Source organism: Nannospalax galili, unplaced genomic scaffold (assembly GCF_000622305.1).
Source record: "Nannospalax galili isolate Female #2095 unplaced genomic scaffold, S.galili_v1.0 scaffold344, whole genome shotgun sequence".
Taxonomy (NCBI): domain Eukaryota; kingdom Metazoa; phylum Chordata; class Mammalia; order Rodentia; family Spalacidae; genus Nannospalax; species Nannospalax galili.
The window spans coordinates 377,673-389,334 of NW_008352153.1; the positions used below are offsets into that span (position 1 = coordinate 377,673).

The 11,662-nt window shown below is 35.9% G+C and overlaps 1 protein-coding gene across 11 annotated transcripts in view; it reads left to right on the top strand.

The window, feature by feature from the left end:
* Birc6 (baculoviral IAP repeat containing 6) overlaps window positions 1-11,662 on the top strand; it is a 218,539-nt gene that overhangs the window by 100,126 nt on the left and 106,751 nt on the right. For 6 of the 11 annotated variants that reach the window (XR_003846397.1, XM_029554048.1, XM_029554049.1 and 3 more), the window contains 8 exons: window positions 758-977; window positions 1,642-1,775; window positions 2,868-3,005; window positions 4,445-4,572; window positions 6,129-6,260; window positions 8,957-9,172; window positions 10,056-10,239; window positions 10,594-10,749. Coding sequence is in view for 10 of the 11 variants with exons in the window: in XM_029554048.1 (XP_029409908.1) it covers window positions 758-977; window positions 1,642-1,775; window positions 2,868-3,005; window positions 4,445-4,572; window positions 6,129-6,260; window positions 8,957-9,172; window positions 10,056-10,239; window positions 10,594-10,749 (1,308 nt within the window). In the remaining variant the exon portion in view is untranslated. The remainder of the gene's footprint in view (window positions 1-757; window positions 978-1,641; window positions 1,776-2,867; window positions 3,006-4,444; window positions 4,573-6,128; window positions 6,261-8,956; window positions 9,173-10,055; window positions 10,240-10,593; window positions 10,750-11,662) is intronic. The other 5 variants (XM_029554054.1, XM_017802184.2, XM_029554052.1 and 2 more) reach the window with 3 other exon arrangements.

Consider the following 11,662-nt stretch of genomic DNA (forward strand, 5'->3'; position numbering starts at 1 on the left):
GTCAAGTGTGTTTCTCTGAGTACTTCCTCCTTTATTCTAATTTTAAAAAATATTTTATTATTTTAATTTTACTTGTATGAGTGTATGGCCTACAGGTCATGTCATACAGTGCTCATGAAGGTCTGAAGAGGGTGTCAGATTACCTGGAACTGGAGATATGGATGATTTTTTGCTGCCATGTAGGTGCTGGGAACTGAACCTAGGTCCTCTGCAAGAGCAGCCAACTGCTCTTAACTGCTGAGCCCTCTCCAGCCCCTATTCTAATTTTTTAAATGGATATTTATGGAGTTTCTTAGGTTTGTAGTATGAATGTGTACATCAGTGTGTCAATGGCAAAATGTTAAGCATTGCATAAAAGTAGAATTATGAAAAGTTTTTTGTTTTTTAATAAATTGCTAGCCTAATATAGAAATGTTTTTTTTTCCAGCAGGATTTCTTTTTGAGTCATTCATATTTACATACCCTCTCTGTATATTTGATATTTGTCTCATTTACAACTACTGCCATAGTCACTTGCAAGGCAATCTGATAAACTCAGCTACAAAAACAAGAAACATTAATGTAGGTGGTATCTCTTCTCTTTGCTAAGTGTTTGACAATTGAGGTCTACATACGAGCAGTAAATAAGTTCCAAAATAAATAGAATGTAAATGTCTACTGATTACTGGTCAAGGAAAAGCATTCATGTAGGTATACTAATTTTTATGTAACATCATACTTTTAAATATGAAATTTTATTTATTCTTTCTTCTAACAGGACATTCTGTTCCTGCAGTTTTGCAGAGTACATTTCATGCTCAGGCCTGTGAAGAGCTCTTTAAACACTTGTGCATCAGTGGAACCCCAAAGATACGGTTACATACTGGTCTGCTCCTTGTTCAATTGTGTGGTGGTGAAAGATGGTGGGGCCAGTTTCTTTCTAATGTTCTTCAGGAACTGTACAATTCAGAGCAGCTTCTTATCTTTCCACAGGATAGGTAGGTCAGAAAATGTTGGTGGTGTTTATCGTAAATGTTTTTACTTCTTATAGTCATTGGTTAGGTTATGAAATCTTTTTTTACATGGTTACTAAATATGGAGAAGTAGGTCTTCTCATGATTTTTGGAAATACTTGGTGAAGGCGATGAGCTCTAATGTATTGGTTTCTAATACATACTACAATTGGATCCCCCTCTTTGGTTTTCTCATTCAACCTATAGAGACTATAAATGTATTAGATAGTGCTATGCCTTGTGTATTAAATGTGATTTTTTTTTTTTTTTTTTTTTTTTTTTTTTTTTTTTTTTTGTTGTGGTTTGATGTAATATCATGGCCTGGAACTCACAGAGATCTGCCTGCCTCTGCCTCCAGAGTGCTGTGACTAAAGGTGTGCACCTCCATATCCTGCTTTAAATGTGATATTTGAGGCTCTGCTAAAGTTTCTTTATTTTTTACTAAGTATCCGATTTCTTGTGTATAACATTAGAAAATACAGCCAGTAACTAACAAAGGAACTCAAAATTTAAATGATATTTCTTCATTTAAGTCTTCCTTTCTGAATCTAAAATATATGTTTTAATATGCAAACACTTAGTCTAATGAATTTTAATATGAATCTAAAAAGTTTATTCTCATGGCATTTTCCTCATATTTGTTTTTTAGGGTCTTTATGTTACTTTCCTGCATTGGTCAGAGATCACTTAGTAATAGTGGAGTATTGGAAAGCTTACTTAATCTCTTGGATAACTTATTGTCACCTCTTCAGCCAGAGTTGCTCATGCATAGGAGGACAGAAGGTATTAATAAAAAGCAACTTTCTTTAGTGTGTTTATAGTGAACATAAATACTGTGTGTATGAAATATGATATACTTTATTATTCATTGTAGCATATTTTATTAATTTTTTTAATGTAGACTTTTTAGAGTGAATAACTTTGTTGTGATTTACTGCCCTATGCCTTTTTTTTTTTGTCTTTTTGAGACAGGGTCTCCCTATAGCCCCAGGTGTCCTGGAACTCACTATGTAGACCAGGCTGGCCTCGAACTCACAGAGATCTGCCTGCTTCTGCCTCCCAAGTGCTGGGATTAAAGGGGTGCGCCACCACGCTTGGCATACTGTATGCCTTTTAACTCATTACTTAAATTCTAAAATTTGAATTTTTGTTTTGGAAACAGGGTCTAGTCTGGCTGGCCTGGAACTTACTATGTAATACAAAGTTGATCTCAAATTTAGATACATCCACATGTCTTAACCCTCAAAGTGCTGAACTTTAAAATTTTTTTTATTTTATTTTATGTGTATGAATGTATTGCCTACATGTCTGTAAGTGCTTCTGTGTCATGCAATGCCCGAGGATTTCCCTGGAGCTAGAGTTTCAGACAGTTCTTGGCTCTCAGGTGGGTGCTAGGAATCGAACACAGGGCCTCTGCAAGAGCAGCCAGTGCTCTTAACCACTGCGTCTCTCCATCCTTTACTGAAATTTTGTGGCACATGTTTTTCTACACTGCTTTAACTAAAACCAGACTTCCATATTAAGTTTAAACTTTAAAGCACATGCCTATCTTGGCCCATGGTAGCTTTATTTGAGCAAGAAATATTTTAGAAATAGCAGCTTTAGAACATGCTTGATAGTATGAATTGTAAGACGAGTTACATGTTTTTTTATTTTGGTTCTCTGTGAGTCTTTTATCTTTTTTTCCCAGTACTGTCCTTCATTAGGTTCAGTGTTTAATTACACATAAGTGTGTAATTTTAAGGCATATTCCATTATTTGGGCGTTGATCGTTAAGTGGCATGCTCTTAATTTGTCAAATGTTATCTCAGTTGTGTTATCAGTTCTCATTAGCACCCGTGTTTACTTGAATTTTCCCCTGTTGTCTCTATTTAGGTGTCTTAGATATCCCCATGATCAGTTGGGTTGTTATGCTGGTGTCCAGATTGCTGGATTATGTGGCAACTGTTGAAGATGAAGCAGCAGCTGCAAAGAAACCTTTGAATGGTAAAGACAGGGAGAGGTTTCTGACAGGTATCAGAAGTTTATAATAGTATGTTGGTGGGGATTTTCAGTGACTCTGCATTTGTTCCTGAACTGGCTATTGGCCTGGAGATACCAGATGTATGTAATTTGTGTAAAATATGAGTTGACTCTGTTCAGGAATCTTTTGAAAGAGAATTTATATTTGATGGACAAACTCCTTTGTCTGGATATAATTTTTATTTTAATTGCAGTCTTGTGTTTCGCCCCGCATCCTTTCTTTAATACTTTCTAATAACCTAGGTGGAAGTGAGTTTATGTCAAGAAAATTTGTGACTTTAAAAAAAAAATTTATTCAGTCCCGTTCTGTTAATTAACTACAAGTGGCTTTTATGCTTAGATATGGAAATTTTTAGATTTAAAAAAAAATCTTCAGTTTGGGGCACAAGAGTTTTATATTTTTTCTTTATATATTTTTAGTTTTTATGTGTATGTGTGTGTTGCCTGCGTATAGGTAAGTGTACCCGTATCGTGCAATGCCCACGGAGGACAGAAGAGGCTGTCAGATCCCCTGGAACTGGACTTATGGACAGTTGTTACCTGCCATGTGGGTGCTGGGATTTGAACCCTGGTCTTCTGCAAGAACAACCAATGTTCTTAACCACTGAGCCATCTCTCCAGCCCCATGGCACAAGAGTTTTAAAATTAAAAGAAATCTAACATTTAAGACTATGCTTTCTTGCCCTTATAATTATAATCCTTAATTATATTGTTATATTAACATATAACAATATATATACCATATATATAATAATGGTATTATAATTTGAAGTAGCAGAACCTAACCTAAATTAACCACTACAGTTCTTAAAATTTATACATTGTTAGTATATTAAGTTTTGGAATGTGAAAGAATTCTCAATTACACAGAATTTGCATTATATTCATATCAAAAAATGTGTGTATGTGTGAACTCAGTTATAGGATAAAGGGGGAAGCAACACAATTAAATAATACAGCAAATTGTATTTTAGTGTTTTGGGGGGCGAGGAAGGATGGGAAGATTTTGAACTAACAATTATTGAGTGGTCAAGAAGAGGAAAACATGTTTTAAACTATTCATAAAGAATCAGAAGAGGAGTTAAGTGTGGTGGTACATGCCTTCAATCCTCTGGCAGAGGCAGAGGCAACTGTCTCTGCATTAAAGGCCAACCAGAGCTACATAGTGAGATCCTGTCTCAAACAACACCAACAAAAATCCAAAGAGTCAGAGAAAAGTGTGGCTCTGGACTAGACTGAGCCGAGGTTAGAATACTGAAAGTTGTTCAGCCTTTCCAGACTTAGCGCTCAGTTTCTTTATATTGGTTTTATTTAAAATTGCTCTTTCATGATTGGTGTATTTTTTATTGTGATTTGTGTGTTTTGGCTATGGGAATTACTTCAAAGTCTTATTTCTTAACAGAATCATTAATAAAAACTTTCCTTCCTAGGTAACCAGTGGAGTTTTATTAACAATAATCTGCACACGCAGAGCTTAAATAGATCTTCCAAGGGAAGTAGTAGCCTTGACAGATTATATTCCAGGAAAATCAGAAAGCAGCTTGTTCATCATAAGCAGGTAATGGTCATCAAACTTGCTATTTAGTTTTGGAGACTGTCATTTGGAATGACTCATAAATTGGATGTGTCAGCCAGTCTTAGATCGACATTTTGCAAGGTGCTTAGGTTGATTGGTTACCACTTTGGCAAACTAACTGGTAAAATGACAAAAATACCTAGTATGCGTGTTTTTGGTTATATTCTTTAAACTCTTTCCATCTCTGCTAGTCTAAGTAATTTCTTTTGTCTGTTTAAAAGTGCTTCTTGCCTTGCTTCTTCCTTACTCCATATCACTTTCAATCTTACCTCCAGTGAAATGTTTTTACATACAAAATAACCCTTCTATTTTAAAGTATTTATATCTTTCTAGCGTATTTTTGTTCAAAGTAATTTTGTGCACATATGGTTGAATTATGGGAGGCTGGTCAATAGATTGTTAGATCTTTTTGACAGAAATTATTTTCTTCCCTTCTATTTGTTCTTGATACGGACTATTGATTGCAGGATTTGGAGATATGGAAAATGGTTATAGTTAGAAAAGTGTAACATTTTGAAATCTTATTGGTGCTGTTGAGTATTGATATTGATATGTGAACTAATATGGATAATTATATATAACTGAACACAAATTGAGTACAGGTGAATCTCAAATACGAGTACACTTAGTAAATTTTATTGCCATAATTTTGCAGAATATCATCATTAGGAGAAATTTAGTGAGGTCTACAAAAGATCTCTATTATTTCTTAAAACCACATGAGTCTACGTGTGTGTATTTAAAAAGAAAAGTGGGACTAGTGAGATGGCTCAGTGAGTAAAAGTGCTTGCTACAAAAGTACAATGAGTTTTGGAACCCATGCAAAGGTAAAGGAGAGAACCAACTCCATGAAGTTGTCCCCTTATCTCCACCTGTGTAAAGTGGCGATAAACACACAATTTTAAAAGTGGCAGTAAAAAGTTAAAGACATATCAAAAGTATTTACTACTACAGAGGTAAATTCCCATAACTTGCTTCCTGTGTGGTTTGTCTCTCAGTCATTATCCAGGACTCTGGGAAGTTGTAGGAGTATTTGCAGGCTCAGACTTGAAGCCTAGAAAAAGCAATTCTTTTTCACTATTAGCAAAATCAGTAAATTTATTTATTGCCTTGTATAAGAAAGTCTTCCAGGTACCTGCTTTTTCTTAGTATGTGAGGAACTGATTAATTCTAAATGATGACCTGGAGAGATTTTGCAGCCAGGATTTGAAAATAATGTTTTTTTTTCTTTTCTTCTTATTTTTTATTTTTTGGTCTTTTTGAGACAGGGTCTCCCTTTAGTCCCAGCTGGCCTGAATTCACTATGTAGATGAGGCTGGCCTTGAACGCAGAGATCCACCTGCTTCTGTCTCCAAGTGCTGGGATTAAAGGCATGCACCACCACGCCCGACTTATTCTTTTCTTTTAAAAAATCTTGAACTGAATTGTTCAAGAAATTAGTTTCTAATTTGAAGAGTGATTTTTGAGTGGAGTGTAATTTACATTTTTGTTTTTAACATTGTTATTTTTAAGATTAAGTTGTTTATTTGTATTTTAAGCAACTTAACCTACTAAAGGCAAAACAGAAGGCTTTGGTGGAACAGATGGAAAAAGAAAAAATACAGAGTAATAAAGGATCATCATATAAACTCTTGGTAGAGCAAGCAAAGCTAAAACAGGCTACTTCAAAGGTAGGATCTGGACTTCCTTTTCGTTTTAAAGATATATTCATTATTATTTTATATGTGCAAGTGTTTTGTCTGAATGCATATATGTGCATGCAGGAAGTGTGTTCCTGGTGCCAGCAGAGGCCACAAGAGGGTGCCAGATGCCCTGAAATGAGTTACTGATGGTTGTGAACCACCATGTAGGTGCTGGGAACTGAACCCAAATCCTCTGCACAAGCAGCTGGTGCTCTTAACTGCTGAGCTATCTCTCCTGCCTCTGATTAGTACTTTTTAATGTAATTACTTTATAGTCCTCACTTTTCTTCATATTTTCAAATTATTTGAGTAGTTAAGTATCTTTAATAATGATTGGGAAATTAAATACATGTGATTATATACTCAGCCAGGTGTGGTGGCGCACGCCTTTAATCCCAGCACTCGGGAGGCAGAGGCGGGTGGATCTCTGTGAGTTCAAGACCAGCATGGTCTAATAGTGAGTTCCAGGACACCTGGGGCTACAGAGAGACCCTGTCTCAAAAAGACCAAAAAAAAAAAGGTCATTATATTCAAGGAAAGGTAAAAGTGGACTTCACTGCCTAGTACGTTACCTTTAAAATGGATTGAGGTTCAGGAGAGTGAAGATGAAATAATTACTGTGCAGTTTTGGCTATCTCATTTAGCTCATGGTTCCAGATGATTCTGTTTATTGTTTTCATGCTACAGTACACAAATAAAATGAGGTAAATGGGCGGCAGCAAGTAATGGGTGCTGATTACTGCTGGGTGAGAGAGAGTCGATAGTCTTTAAGATCTCTAGATAGGCTGACTATGCGCCAGTGGATGAACTTTCAGCGAAGGACATCTGGGTACAAATGTTTGACCAGAAATGACAACATATACGACAGAATGCATGAATGAAGTCTGGTGGGGGTGGGACGTATGGGGGTGTATGGATTGGTGAGGGGTTCTAAATTTGATTAAGAACTGTTGCACAGAATTTCAATAAAAGCTATTTTAAAATAAAATTAAATTAATAAAATGACTATAAGTACCATTTACTTAGCCTTATAAATAAAAGTAATTTGTAAAGTGAATTGATAGTATTTCCATTTCACTACCTTGTTGGACGATTTAGATTTGAAATTAACATTTCTCTTGGAACTAGTTGTACACAATTCTAAAAACCCGAATGTCTTCCTAGTCAAAATGGGTTTCCAGTGATTTTTAAATACAATATTAAATGTTTCATTGCATGGTATATGCCTATAATCCCAGCATTTAGGAGGCTGAGGCAAGTAGATCACAAGTCTGAGTATATCTATGGATATGAAGTTATATTGCCTTAAATATTGAACTAATTCGAATTAGCATTTTGTATTTGAAATCCCCTCCCCCTTTTTTTTGGTCTCTTTGAGACAGGGTCTCCCTTTAGCCCCAACTGGCCTGTAACTCACTATGTAGACCAGGCAGGTCTTGAACTCACAGAGATCTGTCTGCCTCTGCCTACCAAGTGCTGGAACTACAGGTATGTGCTATCACACCTGGCTGAAATCCATTTTTCATTTATTTATTTATTTATTTATTTATTTATTTATTTTTATTTATTTATTTTTGAGCCTATAACCTCAGCTGGACTGAAAACTCAGTATGTAAACCAGACTGGATCTTACAGATCCACCTTTCTCTGTTTTCTGAATGTTGGGATTAAAGGTGGTGTGCTACCATGCCCAGCTTACTTTTGATTTTTACAATTTTCATCAGTCCCATATAAATTCTTCTTAGTAAGTTTTGGTGGCATTTGTTTGAGCTGTTACATTTGATTTAATCCTTTCTTTAAAATCATTTTTTGTAAAATTTGCTTTTATGAAATTTGTTGCATGTCATACACTTTAAATTGAAGATAACTTATGCTAGCTTTTTAAAAAATATTTATTTTTATTTTATGTGTATATTGCCTGCATGTAAGTGAGTGCACCCGTGTCGTGCAATGCCACAGAGGTGAGAAGAGGGCTTTGGATTCCCTTGGAACTGGAGTTAAGGATGGTTTGCAGCCACCATGTGGGTGCTGGGAATCAAACCTGGGTCCTCTGCAAGAGCAGTCAGTGCTCTTAACTACCTGAGCCATCTCTTCAGCCCAACTTATGCATAGCTTTTAATAATCTTAGCCTTTAGGTGGATGTGATGGCTCATGCCAACATCTGGCAGATGCAAGAAGATCAGGTTTTCAAGGTAGGGAGTTTGATGCCACATAAAACACCATTTAATAAGACACCATTTAAAAAAAAAAAAGGTGTGATGGCGCACGCCTTTAATCCCAGCACTTGGGAGGCAGAGGCATGTGGATCTCTGTGAGTTCAAGGCCAGCCTGGTCTACATAGTGAGCTCCAGGACAGCTGGTGCTACAGGGAGAACCTGTCTCAAAAAGACCAAAAAAATAAATAAAATCATGATATTCTTTTTGAAGCTTTTTATCTTATTTTATTTTATTTTTTGGTCTTTTTGAGACAGGGGTCTCCCTGTAGTCCCAGCTGGTCTGGAACTCACTATGTAGACCAGGCTGGCCTCGAACTCAAAAGAGATTCACCTACCTCTGCCATGTTTTATGTGAAGATTTTGTACATTAGAAGTTGTATGTTGAATATTTGCATTCCATAAAAGTACGTACCAAGAATTTTTGATTACATAAAAAATGCTTTAAATCATGTAAATTTCTGTATTCAGCATTTTAAGGATTTGATTCGCTTGCGGCGGACGGCAGAATGGTCTCGTTCTAATTTAGACACTGAAGTTACAACAACAAAAGAAAGTCCTGAGATAGAACCTCTTCCATTTACTCTGGCCCATGAACGTTGTATTTCAGTAGTGCAAAAACTTGTTCTTTTCCTCCTCTCCATGGATTTTACATGTCATGCAGATCTCTTATTATTTGTTTGTAAGGTAAGTTAGATACTGTTTTTGGTGATTTTGGAATAAGGAAAAAGGGGGGTTTGTATGTGTGTGTGTGTTTGCTTTGTAATTAATTTAACTTGTGTTATTGTGCCTTCAAAGATTAAAAAAATGCTTCTTTTAATTCCTGATAAAACTAAATTTTAATTTAATTAAAACTTGGGTAATTTACTAGGGTATGCATATAGGAATAAATAATATAAGTATCAAATGATTTTACTGAATCATGATTACTTTTGTATAGTACATTCATAGTTTCTAGAAGATACTCTTTTTTTAAAAAAACATTTTATGTGTGAGTGTTAGGCCTGCATATAGATAAAAGCACCCATGTCATGCAATGCCAGTGGAGGACAGAAGAAGCTGTTGGATCCCCTGGAACTGGAGTTTAGACAGTTGTTAGCTGCCATGTGGGTGCTGGGATTCAAACCCAGATGTTCTTCAAGAATAGTCAGCGTTCTTAACCATTGAGCCATTTCTTTTGCCCCTAGAAGTTAAGTATTGATCCATATTCAAGACCAGATCTAATAATCCTTGAGGTTTCATTTTTTATTTCATTTTTGTAAATTGATAGAAAATTATACATCAACACTGGAAGCTATCATATCAGTACTACATATTGATACATTTCTGTTAGTCTTTTTTTTTTTTTTTTTTTTTTTTCAGTTAGTCTTTTAAAGAACTCTTAAGTTTGTTCGTCCTGGAACTCACTATGTAGACCAGACTGGCCTTGAACTCACAGAGATCTGCCTGCCTCTACCTCCTGAGTGCTGAGATTAAAGGCGTGTGCCACCACGCCCAGCTCTTTTAGTCTTTTTAAGAAAAAATAAATGACTGGTATTTAAGCACATGATAAATGTTAAATGTGTTACAGGTTCTTGCACGCATTGCAAATGCCACGAGACCGACTATTCATCTGTGTGAGATTGTCAATGAACCGCAGCTGGAAAGACTACTGTTACTTTTGGTTGGAACTGACTTCAATAGAGGAGATATATCTTGGGGTGGTGCTTGGGCTCAGTATTCCTTAACCTGTATGCTGCAGGATATTTTAGCAGGTTTGTCAAGGATTCATTTTTTTTCTAAGGTGTGTCAGAATTAGCATGTCATTTGTCATTTCAGTAATCTTTTAAAAGAAACTGTAAGAGGATCATTCCTAAATGCATAAATGTTGCACTAGCAGCCATTTAAATTACTTTTGCATTTACTTAGGAAATTCCATTTGTATTTAATTATGTTGATGGTGAGTAAAGTGTTCTGAGTGAAGGCATCTGCATTATATTTCCACCAATAGTGTCCTGGTTACTAGTTCTTCATGTGACCTCAGGAAAACAGTGTTTCTTCGTCTGTTAAATAAGAGGAATATAAGTGTATACATTATTAAAGTGGTTAGGACTGTCTCCTTAATGCAGGAGAATTGTTAGCTCCAGTAGCTGCAGAAGCCATGGAGGAAGGCACAGTGACTGACGATGTAGGTGCCACAGCTGGTGACTCTGACGACTCCCTTCAGCAGTCTTCTGTTCAGTTGCTGGAAACAATTGATGAACCTTTGACACATGATATAGCAGGTGATTTTAACGTCATATTCAAAGTATCTCTTAGTTCTATTAAGTGAAAATACGTTTTTACTGATGAATGTTAGTGAAGCATAAAATTGTTTTGTGTCTTTCTGTTAGGTCTCTAGTCTGAAAAATAGGAAGTTTTTTGATAAACATTTTGTGTTCTGCTTATTACAGCAAGGGTCTGTCATTGCATAATGTTCTACTAAATACTTTGATATAGTATAATTTATATATTGTTATCACTTCATAATGTTTAAAATATTACTGTGAAAAAATACTCCAAATTTGTCAACTTAAGAAGGAAAAGTTTATTTTGGTTCAGTGTTTGAGGCTATAGTCCATCATGGTGAGGAAGTCATAGTGGCAGGAGCTTGCAGCAGCTGCATACATTGCATCTACAATCAGGAGCAGAGCACAGTGAATGCCTGTGCTCAGCTCTCTTTCTCCTTTTTATGCAGCGATAGAATCCCAGTCCAGACAGTGCTACCACCACCACTGGTGGGTCGTCACACCTCCATTAACCTAATCAAGATAATCCCTTACAGGAATCCGTAGAGTCTTGTTTCCCAGGTGATTCTAGGTCAAGTTGATGATTAAGGTTAACCATCACATACCTGTTGAAGAAAATGCAATGTAGTAAAGATATTCAGAGATGAAGATCAAGTTAAAACCTCTTGTTCTTTAACATCCAAATGCGGGGATATTATATCACCTCCATTAACCTAATCAAGATAATCCCTTACAGGAATCCGTAGAGTCTTGTTTCCCAGGTGATTCTAGGTCAAGTTGATGATTAAGGTTAACCATCACATACCTGTTGAAGAAAATGCAATGTAGTAAAGATATTCAGAGATGAAGATCAAGTTAAAACCTCTTGTTCTTTAACATCCAAATGCGGGGATATTATATTTATATATAA